The sequence below is a fragment of the Eptesicus fuscus genome, chromosome 17 (genome assembly GCF_027574615.1).
Source record: "Eptesicus fuscus isolate TK198812 chromosome 17, DD_ASM_mEF_20220401, whole genome shotgun sequence".
NCBI lineage: Eukaryota > Metazoa > Chordata > Mammalia > Chiroptera > Vespertilionidae > Eptesicus > Eptesicus fuscus.
This window is the reverse complement of record NC_072489.1, coordinates 22,476,844-22,498,995: the sequence shown is the minus strand read 5'-3', so window position 1 is coordinate 22,498,995 and position 22,152 is coordinate 22,476,844. Positions and strand designations below refer to the sequence as shown.

The window sequence follows — 22,152 nt, the reverse complement described above, 5'->3', positions numbered from 1 at the left end:
TTAAATTTAAAAGTAAAAGGGTGAATGTAATCAAGCTATTACCAATGAATAAGACTCCTTTGAATCTCCTATGTTCATTTGGTAGTGAATATCAGATATTCTCTGTGATGGGAAAAGCTGAATGGCACCTGAAGTTTTCATTCATTCAACCAACATATATTGGTGACTTACTAGGCATACAGAGATGACAATAACATGGCCCCAAATATTTGATGCTCATGTTGGTTCCACCTTCAGTGTTTTAAGTTACTTGTGGCTTAACCTCTAAAAGATAGTGAATTTACAGTATTAATCAAGTGTAAAATTAAAGCAGTGTGTGTAGCCAGGACTTTTTAATATAGACATGGAGTAAAATAGTGGTTTCAGTAGACCTGTCTTCCTCTAAATTCACTCATGACCTGCACTGGGTGGATTTTTTTCTTTGCGGAGCCTCGTCTGACAGCGGCACACGTTTCTTCTGGCTTCTCTCTTTTAATCAAGGGTTTTTTTGCAGGAGCCTTCATTCTCCACATCACAACTGGGTGCCGGGGCCCAGTAGGACTCTGAATTCGGATGATCTTGGTTGAGGCAATGTAAGACATTTTCACTGTTTGCACTACAGCATTCATTAGATTTTTGGCGGCTTGGATTAGGGAGGTGACACTGTCCAACTGTAGGAGGGAAAAGAAAGAAATACTAGTCAGGAGTTCAATCAGGACTCTAAAGAGATTTAATGTCATTGAAACTGAAATGCGTCACTTTATTTTTATACCAGAAATGAATGCGTTCATTCTATATGCAATTATCTACATCAATCTAGCCATCTATATTTGATCTTTTAAAATGACGTTAGATTTCTTTCTGTTGGCTTACAGTGAAATGGGTTCTATAAATTCTATATAATATTAAAGGTCCAGATGGTCATTGCTTTCCTTGTAATGTTTCTCCCTTTTTTCAGGGGTGCTACTAGGCCCTTGTATTACAGACAATAAGAGTTATATTACGTATAAGTAATTGTATAAGAACAACAACTAAAAATTCTTCCTCTCAGGGAACTGATAGTTTATGATAAATATCATACACACATACGAATGTATACATGCATGAATACCACTTGCTTTCATGAAAATTTCCCAAGTAATTTCACCTAAAAATTATCTACATTAAACACAGAACTTTTCAATGTATCATGCAATGAGTTAGTAAAACTAACAAGGCTTTTCAGTCAAAGTTGGCTTTAAATTCCTAGCTTGCCATTTGTTAATTTGGGCAAATCATTTAACCAGTTTCATCCTGGTTTCCTGAAATATTAAGTTGAAAAAAATGCTTATTAGATTTAAATATGTGTAAAGAACCTAGTGGGCTGACTGCTAAGTAGTTAATTATTTTTAAATCCTTAAAAATAATCCCCTTCTTGTGAAGATGGACAAAATCTCTTAATTGTCAAGATGCATTAATGACATTACTAAAAAAACCCTTTTCCCCACATGATTCCATTTTTAATTATTATGTTCTCTGAGTTGTTCACAAATTAATCTTAGGGGGAAATGGTGTGGTACTCCTAGAATCTTGCAAAATACCTTACAGCTAAGCCAAGTTGGTTCATTTTTATACAACTAATGCCTCTTCCATAATTTCCATTTGACACGTTGTCATCCACAACCAACTAAGACCGAAAGATATGCCTTCACTATCGCCTCTCTGTGATGTGTGCTGTCAGGACTGAGACTCAGACACCTACTCTGTAGCTACTAAAATCCATCAGCAGCTGCCTGGTCTGAGTACTCTACCTTTGCAGCTTGCAGAGTCTCATCTCACGTACAGAATAAATGAGAGAAGGGAAGTAGTAAGTGAGGTTATGTGCCTGGGGCAGTGGTCTGGCTGCTTCCTAGGAAAAAAATTTAATTAGCTCCATTATATGCCAAGCCTGAAATTCTTGAAAAGGTAACAACAAAAAATTGGTAATTTGAAAGGTAGTGATACTTGACAAGTACACATCTTTAAGTTTTTTTGTGTATTGAAGCCAGAAATGTAAAATCTGTTCATTGGCAGGATGACACATGTTTGGCAAACATTAAACAGGATTTCATGAAGCACTCATATGTATTTCATATGACACAGCTTCTAAATCTGTTCACAACTCAAAAGACACTGGACTTTGAAGAGAACAACACACATTGTCATTAACATTGCTCTATGGGCAGACTGCAGGCTATAATCGGTACTTTAATAATTTTCATTAAAAACCCAGAACCCATTTAGATTCTAAAGTTGTTTCCAATCTCACCTTAGGAAAACAAAGTTTTTCCTAAATGATGAATTAGCATGAATAGTATTGAGGATACTTGGTAAATTTCTCAAACATGAAAATATTTGGTTTACCTGAGGGCTCTGTATTAGCATAAAGCCTTCCGCAGAAGAAGGTCCTACTGTTCAGGATGTCACCAGTGGCTGTGGCTTTCCCATACTAAAACATATATTCCCTAATCCTCTTCTTGACTCATTAACCTTTGCCATGTATAGACTGTATTTCCTTTTGATTCTTCTATATTAATGCTGTGCAAAAACCCGTAGTCTAGAGAGGATGTTTAAGCGCAATCTGTTCCTTGTCTTTTTCCCCCCCAGAATCAACAAAGCCCTGTCAGTTGTGATCCTTTATGCTGGCTTTTTACAAATGCATTTACTTTGAAATCCAAAATGGCCACAGTAAACCTTCTCTGGGTGACTCGAAAACCCACAGGACAAAGTATCCCCCTAGGTGAGCATGAAGACAGGTTTTGTAGACAGATTAGGACAGATGCCAGGAGAATACTGTTACTTCATTTGGAAAGCTCGTAAGACATTCTAGGAGGCTCTTCAGGTCTAAGAGCTGTGTGTGTTAAGATGCCTGGCTGTCTGCTATTACCAACTCGCAGGCCACACAAGCAATGGCCTCAGGCAAGCCTGGCAAATGGCAGGGAATTTTGCTGGAGGCCCAAGCAGTGGGTCCTACCTACTCACAGCAAATACCCGCGTAATGTTGTGTCTGCAAGAAATCATGCATGTCCCTTTGTCCAGGTTTACTTCCATGAAAAACCCTTCACGGGGAGGATTCAACAAAATTATTTCTGTGAAATCAATAGCAAATTGGAGTAGGATAATGCATCATATTAGAGACTCTGTGTTAAATTATTTTAACAAAGCTCTGAATTTCACAATTCAGTCAATTAACCTGTGCAAGACAAGAATGTTAATTTACTTGAAAGACCTGGTAGAGTAATCAGACTACAAAATCCAGGACCCCAACTTTTTTTTTTTTTTTTTTACCATTACAACTCATTTTCATCAACTGAAAATTTTTCTAGGCAAATATAACTTGAAACGTTTACCATAGAAGGAGTCATTTTTCCTAATATCTGATGACATTCCTATCTGATCCATGTGAAGTGTTCTTAATCAAGGTTTCAAATGAAAACAAAATTGGATTCCAAGGCTTTAAACCTCCTAAGGTTAATATGTAAATATGCATGCAGGTACATATACGCAGCTTTCTATTTTCCCTCTCCCTGTTCCATAAAGGGGCCAAAGTGTTAAGTAACTTTTCAAAGAGGATTTTGACCTAATTTAAAGGCTCGTATCCTAAGTAAATCAGAGATCTGTTCTCCTATCATAGTGAATAGGAAGATAGCCACCCTTCCTATGTTGGTGACCTGTGCTTATTCATACAACACTGGTGTGGTTTCAAAATGCCTGAGCTTGCCAGTCTAGTAATGATACCGTAAGTTTCTCAGTATTGTCTATGTCCAAACATAAATTGGGAAGTTCTGCCTCTGTTGTTTTATTTTTATTTTGAGGATCTAAATGAATATAAAGTGATTATGTTCAGTAAGTTAGCTCTTACTGTAAATGCAAGATGTATTTGCAAACAATCCAAATTACAACCATCTAAATAGAGTCCTACTCAATATTATCTTTCTACAGGAAGCTTAGTTTATTTTATTGTGGTCTCGCTTCTGTAATATGTACTTTGTGGTTTCAGTTAAGCCAGAGTGCAGTTTTGTCCAGTTTTAAACATGCTTTCAGACATAAGCTTCAGGCCTCTTTAGAGAGATGTCTACATTCCTTTGGTACAGAAAAGGAGCGTAACAACAATCAAAGGTATTTTCTGTTTCCTCATAAAATGCCAATTTTTTCTCCATGTGACTAATATACATAGACCATCTGTATCTTTTTACAAAATCCAACATTTAAATTTCTGTGATGTAAGCTTCCACAACTCTGACAAGCTAGAATGTTAAAATCCTATTGTAATGATTTTTTTAAAAAGATATTTTAAAATTGATTTTTAGAGAGAGAGGAAGGGAAAGGGACAGAGTGGGAGCATAACCTTGATCAACTGCTTCCTTCACGCCCCTTACCCGGGATGGAACCCGCAACCTGGGCATGAGTTCTGACCGGGAATCAAACTGGCAACCTTTTGGTGCACAGGATGACACCCAACCAACTGAGCCACATTGGCCAGGGCCCTATTCTAATTATTGATAGCCAAGAGGAATACTGGGGAGAAAAAATATGCTAGTTTTTCCTTTTTTTATTTTCGAAGTTTCTCATCTATATTGTGTCAGAATAGCTTATACTGTACTACTCTAACACCCCATATTCCAGACACAAGACATTTATCAGATATATGTTTGCATGATGAGGATACGTGTAAGTGAACTTCACTCCCATTGATGTGAATCTCATCTCCTTGCTCCTGGGCTGTCATCGAGGAAAAACATCGCTTCCCAACCCTGTGTGAACTGCCAGGCCAGCTCCTACTGCTGGGACTCCTGTGGAGACAGAAGTCTGATGTTGCCTGGAAAGATGTAGTTCCTGTCCTCTAAACTGACGCCAAGTGTATCCCATGATATTCTTGTGAGTGTCCATGTTTATCCTAACTTAAAGATCTACCGGGGCCGAAACCGGTTTGGCTCAGTGGATAGAGCGTCGGTCTGTGGACTGAAAGGTCCCAGGTTCGATTCCGGTCAAGGGCATGTACATTGGTTGTGGGCACATCCCCGGTAGGGGTTGTGCAGGAGGCAGCTGGTCGATGTTTCTCTCTCATCTATGTTTCTAGCTCTCTGTCCCTCTCCCTTCCTATCTGTAAAAAATAAATAAAATATATTTAAAAAAAAAAAAGATCTACCGGGGATCTTTACATTGCACAGATGCAAGACTCAAAGGGCAAATACGTGGAGTGTGGCTCCAGCTATAATAACAGCTTATACAAATTGTGTGCTTCCTATATGTTGGCACTGTTGATGTAAATGAACTCACAGTAACTCAGTGAGGTAAAGACTTCCATTATCTCCATTTCGTAGATGAGGAAACAAAGGAACTAGAGTGCTTTGGTAGCTTCCTCAAGGCAACACAGCTATTAAATGAAAGCTGGAATTTGAATCAAGGAAGTTTGGGTCAAGTACTTCGCGCTCTTCTAACCCATTACATAGCCCTCCCTCAGTAATATGCCACGGCCAATGTGTATTTATTTTCAGATATTCAATAGTTGGAACAATTGCACTAACGTTACCATAATGTCTAAATTTTTTTAAGAATTGACTACCCGCCGAAACCGGTTTGGCTCAGTGGATAGAGCGTCGGTCTGTGGACTGAAAGGTCCCAGGTTCGATTCTGGTCAAGGGCATGTACATTGGTTGCGGGCACATCCCCCGTAGGGGGTGTGCAGGAGGCAGCTGGTTGGTGTTTCTCTCTCTCTGTCCCTCTCCCTTCCTCTCTGTAAAAAATCAATAAAAATATATTAAAAAAAAAGAATTGACTACCCAATAAATGCTTTGGTAAGGTTTAAGAATTTTTGTAATGCATACTGGTACAAAGAAAAATGAGGATATCATACTTGGCAAGGTATTTTGTCAAAATGGTGGTTTGATATTGTTTATATTCCATCATATTCTAAGTAGAAAGTTTTTTTACATCTTTATTATTGAAAGTATTACATTTGTCCCCGTTTTTCCCCCATTGACTTCTTCTAGCCCGCCCCCGACTCCTACCCCAGGCCTTCACCAACCTATCGTTTGTGTCCATGTGTTATGCATACAAGTTCTTTACTTGATCTCTTCCCACCCACCTACCCTCTCCCACCATTCCTCTGAGATTCTGCAGTTTGTTCATTAGATTCCACATGAGTGAGATCATGTGATACTTATCTTTCTCCAACTGGCTTATTTCACTCAGCATAATACTAGTGCTCTCCAGGTCCATCCATGCTGTTGCAAGTGGTAGTTTTTTTTTTTTTTTTTTTTTTATAACTGCATAGTATTCCATTGTGTAAATGTACCATAACTTTTTTATCTACTCATCTGCTGATGGGCACTTGCATTGTTTCCAAATCTTAGCTATTGTAAAATGTGCTGGTGTGAACATAGGGGTGCATATATTCTTTCTGATTGGTTGGTGTTTCAGGATTCTTAGGATATATTCCTTGAAGTGGGATCTGGGTCAAATGGGAGTTCCATTTTTAATTTTTTTGAGGAAACTCCATACTGTTTTCCACAGTGGCTGCACCAGTCTGCATTCCCACCAGCAGTGAACTAGGGTTCCCTTTCTCCACACCACTTGTATACTTTGTGGATTTGTTAGTGACAGCCATTCTGACAGGTGTGAGATGGTACCTAAATGCTGATTTAATTTGCATCTCTCTGATGATCAGTGACTTTGAGCATTTTTGTTTTTTTTATATGTCCCTTGACCTTCTCTATGTCCACTTTGGAGAAGTGTATATTTAGGTCCTTTGCCTATTTTTAAAATGGTTTGTCTTCCTTTTGTTAAGTTGTACGAGTTCCCTATATATTTTGAAAATTAACCCCTTATTGGATGAATCATTGGCAAATATGTTCTCCCATGCAGTGGGCTATCTTTTCATTTTTATACAGTCCCATTTATTTTCTCCTTAGTTTCCTTTGCCCTAGGAGATGTATCTGTAAACATTTTGCTACCTATGGTTTCTTCTAGGATTTTTATGGCTTCACATCTTACATTTAAGCCTTTTATCCATTTTGAGTTTATCCTTGTGTATGGTGTAAGTTGATGGTCTAGTTTCATTTGTTTTGCATGTACCTGTCTAATTTTCCCAACATCATTTATTGAAGAGACTGTCTTTGCTCCATTATGCTCTTGCCTCATCAAATATTAATTAAAAGTAATTAAAAGCATAATGCCTTGGGTTGATTTCTGGGGTCTCTGTCCTGTTCCATTGATCTATATGCCTGTTCTTATGCCAGAACCAGGCTGTTTTGCACACAGTGGCTTTACAGTATAACTTGATATCTGGTATTGTGATCCCTCCAACATTGTTCTTTCTCAATATTGTTGGGGCTATTCGTGGTCTTTTTTGGTTTCATATGAATGTGTGGAATATTTGTCTGTGAAATATGCTGTTGGTATTTTAATAGGGATTACATTGAGTAGTATGGCCATTTGAATGATAATTCTAACAGTCCATGAACACTCCATGAACACAGTATATTCTTCCACTTGTTTATATCTTCTGTCTCTTTTTTCAATGTCCTGTAGTTTTCTGAGTACAGGTCTTTTGCCTCCTTAGTGTGAGGCATGCAGGAGGCAGCTCATCAATGATACTCTCATCATTAATGTTTCTCTTTCCCTTCCTCTCTGAAATCAATAAAAAAATATATTTTTTAAAAATGGGTGTTAGATTTTGTCAAATGCTTTTTTTGTTTATATTGATATGATCATGTGATTTTTTTTTTGTCTTTCAATTTGTTTATGTGAGTATCATGTTTATTGATTTGTGACTATTGTACCAGCCTTGCATCCCTGGAATAAATCCCACTTGTTCATGGTTGTATGATCTTTTTAATATATTGTTGGATCTAATTTTTATTTTTTTTTTAGGATTTTAGCATCTGTGTTCATCAGGGATCCTGGCCTGTAATTCTCTTCATTGTGTCTTTATCTGGTTTTGGTATTAGGGTTATGCTGTCCTCGCCTCATAAAAGAACTTGGAAGTGTTCCTTCCTCTTGGATTTTTGGAATTGTTTGAGAGGGATAGGTATTAGTTCTTTGAATGTTTGGTAAAACTCCCTGTGAAGCAGTCAGGACCAGGGCTTTTGTTTGCTGCTTCAATCTTATCAGTTGTTACTGGCCTACTCTGGTTTTCTTGATTCAGTTTTAGAAGATTGTTACCTTTCTACAAATTTGTCCCATTTCATTCATGTTGGCATATACTTGTTCTTATAATCCTTTTTATTTCTGTGGTGTTGTTACTTCACCACTTTCACTTCTGATTTTATTTATTTGGGTTCTCTCTCTTTGTTTCTTGATGGGTCTGGTTAAAGGTTCATCAATCTTATCTTTTCAAAGAACCAGCTCTTATTTTCATTGACTTTTTCTATTGTTTTTATGTTTATGTCATTTATTTTTGCTCTGATCTTTATTATTTCCCTCCTTCTACTTACTCTGGGATTTTCTTACTCTCTTTCTACTTATTTAGGTTGTAGGGTTAAATAGTTTATTATTAATTGTTCTTATATTTTGAGATAGGCCTGTAGTGCTATGAACTTCCCTCTCAGGACTGCTTTCACTGTGTCCCATAGGTTTGGTGGTGTTGTGTGTTCATTTTCATTTGTCTCCAGGACATTTGATTTCATTGGTAACCTATTCATTGTTTAATAACATGCTATTTAGCCTCCATGGTTTTGAGTATTTTAAAAGTTTAAAAAATTTTGCCTCATTTTTAGACTATCATCTTCTACAAATCCTTTACTAGGATGTATGTGTGTGTGTATAATATTTCTACAAGTCTGTGATTTTTCTTTTCTTAACCGAATCTTTCAGAAAGTACACGTTCTTGAAGTACAATTTATCAATTTTTTTCCAATTTTTCCTTTATAATATTTGGCTACAACAAGTTTACCAAGATTTTCTTGATGTTTGAAGATTTAGATTTATGTTTAAAGTCATGGGTAACTTTGTATCGATTTTTGTATATACAGTGATGCATAGTACATTTTTTCATATAGATAACTAATTCAAGCATCATTTGGTGAAAATGCTTTTCTTTTCCTTTTAAATTACCTTGGAACTGGTGTGAAAATTAAATTGACCATATATGTGTGGATCTATTTCTGGGCTTTCAATTCTGTTCCATTTCTATGCTTGCTTTTGTGCCAATAACATACTATCTTGAATATTATAGTTTTCAAATAAAATATCCTGGCTGGCATGGCACAGTAGTTGGGCATCAACCTGTGAACCAAGAGGTCACCTGCCTGGGTTGCAGGCTCAATCCCCAGTGTAGGGCATGAAGGAGTCAGCTGATCAATGATTCTTTCATCATTGATGTTTCTCTCTGATATCAATAAAAGTATTTGAAAAAAATAAAATATATTAAATTTTAGATCATTTGTATTTCTATAAAATTTATAGATCAGCTTGATAAACTTTATAAAAATGCCTGTGGGGATGTTTACTATGTAGAACAATCTGGATAGAAATGAAACTTAACAATATTGACTCTCAATCTGTGAACATAGTTTAATTTCCTTCAATAATTACTTGTAGTTTTCAGTGTGAACATTTTGTATTTCCAAGTATTTTGGTTTTGATGCTACTGTAAAAGTTACTTTGAAGTTTTTATTATCTGATTTTTCATTATTAATATACAAAAATACAACTAACTTTTTCTTATTTCTTGCAACATTTATAAGAGTCCACAAATTGTCTCCAGGAAGACTCTAAGGCGAAGGTGCACTTATCTTGTTTGTTTTCCTTCTCTCAGGTTTTATAGTATTCTAATATTTATTGCTGAGTATTTGAAAGTTGTTCTAAGTAACATTTCTTTCAATGCTGTTGTTGCTCATGATAGCAAGGAAAGATTACTTTCGGTTACTAAAAAATGATAGGGAGCCAATGTCCAGTTTTATGAACTTAAAAAATATATATGTATATTTTTACATTATTTTGTTGGGTTCATGGAGATTTATAATTGTATTACAGTCTTTTTTGAAAGGCCTCAAATTCTACTTTGTCTGAGAGTAACGTAAATTAATTAGCAATCTTTTACTTGTATCTATATTTAAAGTGTGTCTCTCTAAAGCAGTGGTTCTTAACCTTTCTAATGCCGCTACCCTTTAATGCAGTTCCTCATGTTGTGGTCACCCCCAACCATAAAATTATTTTCGTTGCTACTTCATAACTGTAATTTTGCTACTGTTATGAATCGTAATGTAAATATCTGTGTTTTCCAATGGTCTTAGGCGACCCTGCTAGTGGTTCTCAACCTGTGGGTCGCAACCCACAGGTTGAGAGCCGCTGCTGTAGAGCCTAAGACCATTGGAAAACACAGATATTTACATTACGTTTCATAACAGTAGCAAATTTACAGTTATGAAATAGCAATGAAAATAATTTTATGGTTGGGGGTCACCACAACATGAGGAACTGTAGTAAAGGGTCGCAGCATTAGAAAGGTTAAGAACCACTGCTCTAAAGCATCATACAATATATTCTTTATTCTACTTTTTTTTTGGGGGGGGGCGCTAATGAAATATTTTATATTATTCAATTTTGACTATTTTGCTTTAAAATATACTTCTCTGATTTACTAAGATTTAGCATAAAACATTACTTTTACTACTTTTCTATAATGTTGAATCATAGACAAAACTACTTATTACATTATCATCATCATACATTTTAATTATAAACATATTTAAGTATAGTAGGGCAATTATAATGTTACTTTACAGTCAATGTTTATTACTATTTCTCAGATATGTACATTTTTTTTCTATTGCATTTGCATTTTCCATTTGGAAAAAAAATTCTTACACCTGAATAGCTTCCTTAAATATTTCTTTTTGAAAATGCCTAATGGTGAGAAATCCCCTCATTTGTTATTTTCTGAAAGATATTACCATTATTTATATATTGTCAGTTATTTTCTTTCACCTTACTAGTAAATATATCATTTAATTTCCTTCATGCTTTCGTTACTTCTTTTGAAGTCAGTCATCATAAGTTTTCATGAATCTCCTTTAAAAGAAACTGGTCTTTCTTCTCTGGCTGCTCTTATGATTTTAGTTGACTATGTTGGACTTAGTTGTCAGGCTTTTTCTCTTATATCATGCTTTGGATCTACTGAGCCTCGATTTTTTTTTCTTTGAGGGAAGAGAGAATTATCAATTGATTACATCCTGTACCCACCCCCACTGGGTATCAAACCCACAACCTGGGTATGTGCCCTGATCTGGAATTGGATCGGCAACACTTTGGTGCACAGAATAATGCTTAACCAATTAACCACACCAGCCAGGGCAAGCCTCTTGAATTTTTGAGTTGATTTCCTTTCAGTTGGGAAAATAAATTTAGGCACTTACTTTTATACAATTATTTCTTTGAATATTGCTTTTGTCGCCCTTTCTTCTTTATTTTCTGCTTATGCTATGCCTCTTATCTGGCTTTCCTAGTTATTGGTAGAGTAACTGGCTTATCAAAACCCACTGCATTCTAACCAGAAATCAAAATTTTTTTCATTTCAGTGGACATTTCACTCTTTATCTTCCATATATATTCTTAATATTCAAGACTGTGAAAAACCTTTTTCTTCTGAAAACCTATTTTCCCTAGTTCCAAGTAAACCCAGTCTAGTTTATCAATTTACCTCTCAGCTTGCTCCATGTAGGATTTTCCTGTGCAGGATGCCTCTTCCAGATGTTCTTTAAATATTTCAGTTTTAAACTCTGTTGCTTTTCTAAGTCTATACCCACTAATGGACTCACAAGGCTATAATTACCATTACTTTGCTTATAATTATGATTCTCAAGCTCTCATTATTACCTGAGCTCTAAAAGTCAGCTTTGACTCACCATTCTCCTTCACCAGTTACATTTACTAGTAGTCCAATCCTATCAATATCTTTCCTCCTTTACCATCACCACTCGGAGCTAACTTGGACAAATACAATATACTTCTGAGCTCTACTGCTGCATTTTTTGCTCCTCTCTGGGTCCATTCCCTAAAAAAATGCAAAAATGATCTCTCAAAAAATCCATTTGTTTTACAATACACTGATGGATTTTCATTGACCTTTAAAATGTATCTTCACTTTAAACTTTTTGTTACAGATTACAAAACCTTGAATAAGATTTGTGTCTCTTCCTGCTTAGACAACTTCTTGCTTTCATAAAGGCCCATCCATATAACAAAATGAAACTACGGTAACTAAAATATTTTAGTGTGTAAATATCCCACATATATCACCTCACCTCCAGACCTTGTCATAGCCCTTTCCTCTGCCTGGAAATAATCTCTTCTCATCAGGGAACCTCCTCTTCTTTCCTTAGGTCTCCTGTTAATAATATCAGTTTCTCAGGAAAGTGTTCCATGATCCTGAGACTAGGCCAGATTGCCTTTTCATATGTTGTTATAGCAATCTATGTCTCCTCTAACATTACTCATCTTAAAGTCCACGTAGAAAAAAATAGCACTGTCTTTTCATGCTGTATAATTGTTTGAGACATGCTACAGAAGATATTTGGCACAGAAATAAATTCTTTGAGAGAATATTTAAATAAGTTATGGAAATAAGTATAGAAACCATGTGCAAAATACTTTAAAGATGGACTATCTCAATTACTCTTTTCTAATCTGTCCCAAAACAGTATTTCCCAGACATCTATACCCAAGCTCCATCAAACAGTTTTTGGCATCTAGGAATGGCACAAAAATCCATGATCAAATTATGCTTCTCAATATTTATATTTAAAACTCTGTTGAAAGAAATGTTTATCAAAAAATTCCAAATTCCCACATTAACATGTCAATAAAAATATACCTTTTAACCCAAGAATGAAATAGTTTTTTATAGTTTAAAATAACCTATATTTGTATCCGAACTTCACCATATTCTAGATTTGCAGGCTGGGAAGTTAATTTGCTTCTCTGAGCTTCTGTTTTCTTTTAGTGTAACTACAATTAAAATACTTTTCAGGGTGGTTGTTAAGATTAAGCCTGATAACACTTATAGCACACTTAGTTCGGGCTTTACACATACATGTACATAATAAAACTATGGTATTTATAAGAGGTGAGGGATAACTAGTACAACTCTCTCCCCTACACACACACACACTTCTCAAATTAGCATGAGTCCAGCTCATCACAATTCTTTTAGTAAGTTTACCGGTCAGGATCCAGTGAGGAAAATGGAAACTACTTCAGGCGTTTCAAACATTAAATTTAATACAGGAAATTGATTATGGTAAGGTAGCCCTCAATTCACCATGAGCATGAACTGATATCATTCCTAGCACTGGAGGAGATGGGAAAGATGGAGCCATGACAAGCAGCTGAAACACCAAAAGGGGATGATTGCTTGCCAATTGTCTCCCATGGGGTAAACCTGGCTGAAAACCAGCCATCAAAAAACCTTGGATAGAGAATGGTTCTGAGAGCAAAGTAACTGTAACTGGCAAAATGAGATTTTTGCATAAGCAAGCACATTCCCCTCAGTTTCAATATGTCATGGTTTTATTCATGAAATCTCATAGTATTTGCCTTTCCATGTCTGTGATTATAATAATGTGTGTGTTTGGGAAAAAAAAAGTTCACATGTGCTGGCATTCAATCAAGGACATGTTTACACAAAATCAAGTAGTTATTTTCCTACCTCTATTCTTGTTAAAATAAAATATGACAGAGTGATGGCTTCTTTAGCTCTCAAGGCTTTTATACACTTATATTCTTTAAGGTGCTGTCAGACATGCCTCTGCGTCTGAAGATAAATTCTGGTATTTTGCTGGGAAATGGAGCCTACAAGAGTATGGGGACTGGTGGTGGTACATAAATAAACTTTTGTTCTTACTTATATACAGAATGGGGCAGAAGTAGGTTTACAGTTGTGAGTGCACAAAACAGAGTTTATTCTTGTATTTTACATACAAACAAGCCTACTTTTGTCCCACCCTACATATCGAATATACATTGTCTATACTTATGTACAGAATGTGTTTTTCTAATTTTAGGTAAAATGTCAGCTCCCCTGTTTCAAAGTACATCTGAAATTCTGCCTCATGTTGTAAATTTCCTTTGTAACCCAGATTTTTCAGAATCTTTGAAAATTTGTCCATGGCTTATCATGACACTATACAATACAGTATTGGTCTCTATTTTTTAATTAAAAACTGGATTTCATAATTATCTATAAAGTCAGAGCTACACTGAAAACATGAGTAGCTTTAGAAAAATACCACAACAAAATCTATAATAAAGATGCCAGTTTTCTGTTATTTTCATAACCTATGCTTCCCATAGTCTCATTCAACTAGTAGACCTTGGTGCTACTCCAGCCCCATGCCTGCTTTGGCCCACAGACACTACGATTATGTACTGTGTCAGTGGTTTAAATCTAGGATAAGAAGCAGCAGCATTGACTTACACCATTATTGTTTCATCCACACACTGGAAGGAAAGGGCAGCAGGTAACAAGACAGAACAGTGCTTCAGAAATTATTCCAGGGGAAGCCTGGAGCAACAACATGCTGTTATCTCCGATGTGAGGCAAGGGAGTATGTCAGGTGTAAAAATTGCACCTTGCGGAAAACAATTAAAGTGTCTTTAAAACGACTGTCTTCTATTTATCTGAGACTCACAAACTTTATATGTGAGTAAATATAAGAGGTTGAAAAGTGTCTACAATGGGGAAATACTAAAAAGTTCCCTTCTTGATTTTAGTCTCTTATCAAATCAGAAAGCTCTTATCTTGCCAAGAGTATCTTATAAAACACAAAACAATCTTCCAGAGTCCTCCTACAGATAAGCACAGCTGTCTCCTAGTTCAGGGATGTGATTCACACATATTTCAGAGCAGCTGGTGTTGCTCTCCCAGCTGTTTAGGAAATGGGAAACTTGACTGGCAGCAAGCCCCAACCCCGAAGCAGGAGGTGTCTACACTCACCCCCCAGGCACTGGGTTCAGCAGGGAGTAAAAGCATGAAGGCCTGTGTGGTTTTTAATCACTGTGATCTCCTTGGTGGGAATTTAAAGAATTAAGCCCACAGGGTGACTTTAGAGGTGTGTAGGTGTGCTGGGGAAGGGAGAGAAAGTAAGTAGAGATGAGTCGTTAAAAATATAGACTCTGGCGACTACCTAAAAAAACAAAACAAAAACCTCCCTAAGTCTCAGTTTTCTGCTCTGTAAAATGGAACATCAATAACATTACCTCATAGGACGGCCAAGAGGACAGATTATGTAGCACAATGTATTGTATAAATACTGATTCATTACCATTACTACCATTAACAAGGTTTTGAATACAACATTCCTTTGCCAGTGGTCATTACAAAAGTAAGAGTGAGGAAAGATGAAGTTATAATAATGGCCTCTGTTTTGTAAACTTTTATCTAAGTCATATGCTTTGAACTATTTTCTGTAATTCTAATAACAACCTCGTGAGGTGCATACTATTTTTCTAATACATCGGATAAGGTATCTAAGAACTATGATGACTCAGGGAATTTCAGTGTCTTGCCCATGGTCACATAGGCGGTAAGAGGTAAAGCTGGGATTAAACTCCAAATCCCCTGCTCTCTAAGGAGTTTTTGTCTTAATCCCCTCAACATTTACCTCTGTTCCTAATCTCCACTCAGTCTAAACCTTGTCCTCCAGAAACGTGTGCCAATTGTGGCTGCACAATATCACCCTACTACCATGTAACTGACTTTTGTGATAAAAACTCTGAATGTATAGGTACATCACTATATTTGTAGACTCTGGTTTTTTAAGTGTTTATGATATGCTGAACAATGGGCTGAGCGTTATTGTTGGTGTGTTTCCCACTTCAGATGCCCAGCGTTTTCTCTTCTCTTTTTAACCTCACCATTCAATTTTAAACATTATGGGTCCAAGGAATGCAACAATGTAATGGCAATAACACAGTGGTCACAAAGACAGAAGAGGGCTGTCCTCTAGATGAAAGCTTTTGACCTTGGGGTCCAGACACACTGGTGTATTTCAATTACTTGTGATATGTGTCACAAGGTCCATAATTTGGAGGTAATAATAATAGGTCAAATACTGAAGTTGGAGAATGACTTACTGTTTTCTCACAAATTACAGTGGCTTCAAGGTTATCCCTCTAATTATATCCTTTCACTCACATGCATTCTGATATACTTCCTGGAGTGTGAAAGGAAAGAGAAGAGCTAAAGCTAGTTTCCTAGTAATCAAGCTAGAAGCCTACTTTATCAATACAGTGTTCAGTGAAGTGGAACTGCTCATAAGAAATATGTTCTGCAGGAGAATGAGTGTCACAGCAGAAAAACAAAAATAAAACTTACAAGTTTGAGATACTCTTCCCTAGGAACTAAAGACTGAGACTAAGCAGGTTCCTCTCCTTCAAAGATGTTTCCATAGTAACAATATGAACTATCTATACAGCCATTTTAATAAGAATCAAGATTTGAGGTCTACATTATTTTTAGTAATCTCTATCTTACACAACATCTTTTATGGCAGATACTAGTGGTGGAGTATCCAATAGGCATTCCCCCATTCTTCCTTGAAGACTGAACACTAATTTTGTTCAGAAATTTACCCAACCTTGAGGGATTAAATCCTGATTAGTCTATTACCATTTATAACTGATTAGTCTAGGGCAGTGGTCGGCAAACTTATTAGTCAACAGAGCCAAATATCAACAGTACAACGATTGAAATTTCTTTTGAGAGCCAAATTTTTTAAACTTCTTCTAACGCTACTTCTTCAAAATAGACTCGCCCAGGCCATGGTATTTTGTGGAAGAGCCACACTCATAGGGGCCAAAGAGCCGCATGTGGCTCGCGAGCTGCAGTTTGCCGACCACGGGTCTAGGGCTATTTCATGTGACCCTGTCCTGACCAACTAGAAGGGTAAAATCTGCTGGGGGTGGATCTGATGAAGATTCATTTATAATAAATGACCATGTCATATAAAAAGAAAGCTCCTTTTTTACGTCTTAAATTACAGGGGGAGAGGTGGGGGAGATAAGAGATCAATCAAAGGACTTGTATGCATGCATATAAGCATAACCAATGGATGCAAAACTCTGGGGGGTGAGGGCGGCAATGGTAAGATATGTACACATATAATACCTTAATAAAAAAATTGGGGAAAAAAAGTAGTTATATAAAAACATGAAATTTGGAGCTACTGCATCCATACTGAACATATAAGGGATCACAAAATATAGATGATGATAGAAGGAAATATGGAAAGAATTCAAGAATAATGGATTATAGTATACCCTGGAACAACCATTATCTGGACTTATGGTTTAAATCATGGATTGTAAATTTTGTCACCTACAGTCAAAAACGCTCATCTTTTCAAATCCTGCCGCCACTTCTCTATGCTCAGCCAAAAACAGTTCTGATGAAGATGATGCCATCGGTGTCCTAGCTGATAATCCATATTCTGACCATCTTAGAAACATTGGTTGTATCTACGTCCCTCCAGCATTATTTGTTCAAGAACATAAGGACACTCCTTGTAGGGTTCTCAACTATGGGTACTCAGTTTTTGCATTGACTTCTTTTTGATCATGTATTTACTTAGCATGACCACTCCATTTGCTATTGCTCACCTACACCTAGTATTATTCTTCTGCCTCCACAATTTTAATCCCAAATATTTTACCTATGGAACCACACCACACTCTCTAATTCATATCTGTTTCCAACTCTAAAATCCATGTTGAAAGCAGTCTGTAACTCCACTGAAAACAGTGGCTATAGGTATGCATCCAATCAACATGGTATTGAGTGAGAAAGAAACAAAATATACTGTGAGAAAGAAACAAAAACATGGTCATTAGAAGTCACTAAAAAAGGAAAGGATAGAAATTCTGGGAGAATGGAAAGAGGTCAAGGCACAGTGTTTCATTGAACAAAGACAAGCTCACTTGTGAATGAGACGAGATTAGGTACCAGTGGGTCAGGGTTTTCACGTTGGATAGACATTGATTGGGGACGAAAAAAAGATAATCATTCATTTTATGGAGCTGTGTGATTTTTTTTTAGAGCAGCAACTGAGGCCTAGCATTGCAGGACTGAAGATCTCACCACCTAATAGAATCACAGCATCACCGAGAGGGAAGAGACTGGCAAGTAAAATGTAGCAATGCCAGAAGAGTTACACATTTTTTAGAGCACATGTGAATGCCTCTCCTGTGCATCCCCATAAGAAGCCCAAATCACAAGAGTTGTGCAAGCCAGGGAAACTTGTCATTCCTGTCAATATAATACCATATGTATAATTCTTGGGTTGTTCAGACCTAGGAAATTCTGGCTACAACACTAGCCTTTTGTTCTAAGAATATATCTTTTATTCTTCAAAATAATCTACCATTCAAAGGAAGAATAAAGTTTTTTTTTTTCCCAAGGGCATGATAAAATATATTTTTTCTAGGATCCCTTTACTTTCAGGATTCTCAGGAATTAATATCAGTTCTATGAAGATAATGTATATTAACTTGCATTTGTATTTTAGCTCATGGTTTTGCTTATAATTATGTCATGTTTCTGAATTGTTCTCTTTTAAGATATCTGGTAATTATGCCTGGTTGTGTTAATTTATTTGAATTATTCAGAAGAAATTACAAGGTAACTTATCCTGTGCTAGAATTTTGGCAAATTGGAGATTCTTGTTTTCCATTTTACAGAATTTTTATTCAAAATGTTGTTGCAGGTAAGGATTGCTTCATTTAACAATGCTACAAAGCAGCTAAAGTAATGCTAAATTTACCTGATGATAATATTTCATAGTTTTTAATGATTTTATCCTTTCAATTCAAAAACAATAATAAGGTAGCTTTATATATTGAGTATATCTCAGTGTTGTAGTAATATATAGAAATGTCTAAAAATGTTAAAAAAGGTTTGAGTTAACTTTCCTGAAACTTACAGCATGATATTAAGGACACATACCCCACTGCCCTAAACGTGTGTATCCCATAGATAAGGATTTGAACTTCGATTACTGACTTAGTGACATACTTTCCCCAGATATGCACCCACGAGTGCACACCCTGATTGATAACCACATGTAGCCCCTTGTCCTGTTAAGATTAACATGTGTGCATTGATGTAATTCATTGATAGTCAGCCACCTGAACTGCTGCGGGTGAAAACAGGCTTTAAAAATGGGTCCTGACCAGTTGACAGTGCTCGCCTGTTAAGACAGCCACAAAGGCATGTCCTTCTCCCAGTCCGACAGAGGGCACCGCTCCCTGCCAGAGGACAGAAGAACGGCTAGTACCTCCAGATCGGGTGAGGAACACAGTCATCCGGACCAGACCAGCCCAACTGCCGAACCCCAGAGGACACCACCACCGGGATCCCGTTAAGCCTGTACCCGCAGCATCAGGAACTTTTGTGAGGAATAAAATGCTGTGTGATTTGCAACTGCATATGTTTCTATATGGTGTAATTCCTCTGGCAGTTAATTAAATTACTTTGTATATGCTTAAAACTGAAACTAAGATTTTTGGTCTTTTCAGTCCTAAGCCTACTCTTGGTCCTGCTTGTGTAGAGCACTCTCTTGGCTAGTAACTACTTAAATGTCCCAACACCTGCAAGGTTAAGCTTATCGCAAGGGATGCCTACGGATAACACCGCAGATCCTTTTCCGGGATCTACTTGGGACACTCAAGGTCATGAACAACATCCATTCTAACTTAGGGGAAAGCTTTTGAACTGAATTGAATAACCTAAGGATATCTCCAGTGGGTGAACTATGGGTAATATGCAATCAATTTATAGCTCAGCCTTCATGAATGTTCATTAAAGGAATGACAGCATGACAGAGTATATCTTTTCCTCGTCCCCTGAAATTTCAACAAGTTAACCAACTATAATTCAACAAAAAAATTCCTGCTCAACACAGAGGCACCCCTGAGAGACCTGTGCAATGAAACATCTAAAGGTGAATAAACGGGGACACTAGAAGGGAGGAAAGTGTAGACAACCCACAGACGTACCTGTTAGGTCGTCGAGGCAGGAGGGAAAGACCACAGCCATGCAAGCATCTGCAAGGTAGATGGTGACAAAGATAACTGGCGCCTTCCCAGACCCCTGCCTGAGGCAGGAATCCCACACCTCTCATGCTCTCCACACCCTCCCCTCACTAAACAGCTGTATAAAGGAAGTACCTAAGCCCCCGGTTTGGCGCGAACTCTCCTGGCCCACTCTCAGATGGGTGAGTTTTGCCCGGGAGCGCAAGATTAAAACCTCTCCCCCTTTCCATGGCCTGGACTCTGTGTCTTGTTTCCTGCGTCGCAAACCTTTCAGCACCCAGAAGCTTGTGGTTTGGCCCAGAGAGGGGAGAAAGACAGAGGTAGCAGGCACTTCCTTCAGCCTGGAGGAACAGAGAGCTGCGAATGGGGGTGGTGTATGTGTGTGTGGGGGGAGAAGGGCAGCACAACCCAGCAGGGTGGAGCAGCAAGAGAGTGAACAGTGTCTGGGTCAGCAGATGCCTGACAGAGAACAGGGGTCTGCATTGAGGCTCCCCAATGTCAGGCCTGGTGGTGGTGTTTCAGACAAAGAAATGCAACCACAGAGCCCTGCCACCACTTGGACTCCCAAAACTCACTTCTTGTTGCCCTTGCAGTCAGGTCCAGAAACACATTATCTGTAAACCAAGAGCTGATACAGTAGAATTGCTGTTTGCCTCTGTGGCTGATCCCCAGGAGAGGTTCTTGGGGCAGGATCCTCAGAGGTTACAGGTTGCCATTACAGTGAGGGGAAAACAAACTCCACCCCCAAGCAGCTCAGTTGTACTGTCTCTCAGAAGCCACAGAGGGGAGATTTAAGACTGGGAGACCACAGAAGTAAAAATTTTGTGATCCAGCGCCATCTACTGGAAAATAGTAGAAAGACCTCTTCAGAGATAAATGCATAAGCAAAGTAAGACAGAAAATACCATGAAGAACCACAGTAATGACAATGACCCGAAAGAAAATATTAGTGATATCAAAGATAGGAATCAAGAAATGATGAAGAGGGAGACCTAAGCATAAAGAAAAATGAAAGAGCTCAATAAGACCTATCTGACTCCATGAGAAAAAGCAATATTAGAATTATAGGCATTGCAGAGGAGGAAGAGAGGGAGCAGGGAATGGAGTCTATTAAAATAAATAGTGGAGGAGAACTTCCCAAAACTATGGAAAAAACTGGATCCTCAAATCCAAGAAGCAAGGAGAACACCTACTTACTTCAATCCAAAGAGGCCCTCTCCAAGGCACTTGGTATTGAAGCTGTCAAAAAATTAATGACAAAAAATTCTCAAAGCATCCAGGGAAAAGAAGGAAGTGACCTACAAAGGAAAACTCATCAGAATTTCATCTCACTTCTCAGCAGAAACTCTACAAGCCAGAAGAGAATGGAATCAAATATTCAAAGGTCTGAAAGAAATTACCAGCCACAAATAATATATCCAGCAAAATTATCCTTTAAATATGAAGGAGAAATAAAGATGTTCCCAGACATATAGAAGCTGAGAGATTTTATCTCCAGAAAACACAATTGCAGGAAATGCTCAAGGGAGTAATTCTACTTAAAACAAAGAACATTAAGTCACAACACTACGAGTAAGATCAGCATAAACAGGGATAATTTGTGATAACAAAAACATAAAAGGGAACAGGGCTGGGGGAGGGTTGGTCAAGCTGGCAAAGGAAGATGAAGATCAGATGCACTGAAAAGGAAAAATACTATGGAATATATGCAACTTCACTTTTTATAATCCTAATGGTAACCACACACAAAAATCCCCAAACCAGGACAAACAGCTTTTAAAAAAGAGGAAACAGAGGAACAAAACAAAAATAAGACAGAAACATAAATGAAAAGAACCAATGGAGTCACAGGGCTACCAGAAAACAAAAGATAAAATGGCTATAAGTATTCCTCATAGATCAATAATCACCTTAAATGTAAATGGTCTGAATTCACCAATAAAGAGGCACAGAGTAGTAGAGTGGATCAGAAGACAAAAGCCAACCATATGCTGCCTATCCAAGACACATCTAAGCTGCAAAGACAAAGGTAGATTCAAAGTAAAAGGGTGGAAAATGATTCATCACAGAAAAGCAGATGTAGCCATATTTATGTCTGACAAAATAGATTTCAAGATAACAAGA

At 37.3% G+C, this 22,152-nt stretch overlaps 1 protein-coding gene across 1 annotated transcript in view; it reads right to left on the bottom strand.

The window, feature by feature from the left end:
- Positions 1 to 317: 317 nt before the first annotated feature.
- The window catches only part of CTNNA3 (catenin alpha 3), a 1,343,669-nt gene continuing 1,321,834 nt past the window's right edge, over positions 318 to 22,152 (bottom strand). The window contains exon 18 of the mRNA XM_054728624.1: positions 318 to 650. Coding sequence (XP_054584599.1) covers positions 363 to 650 — 288 coding nt within the window. The 3' untranslated portion in view covers positions 318 to 362. The remainder of the gene's footprint in view (positions 651 to 22,152) is intronic.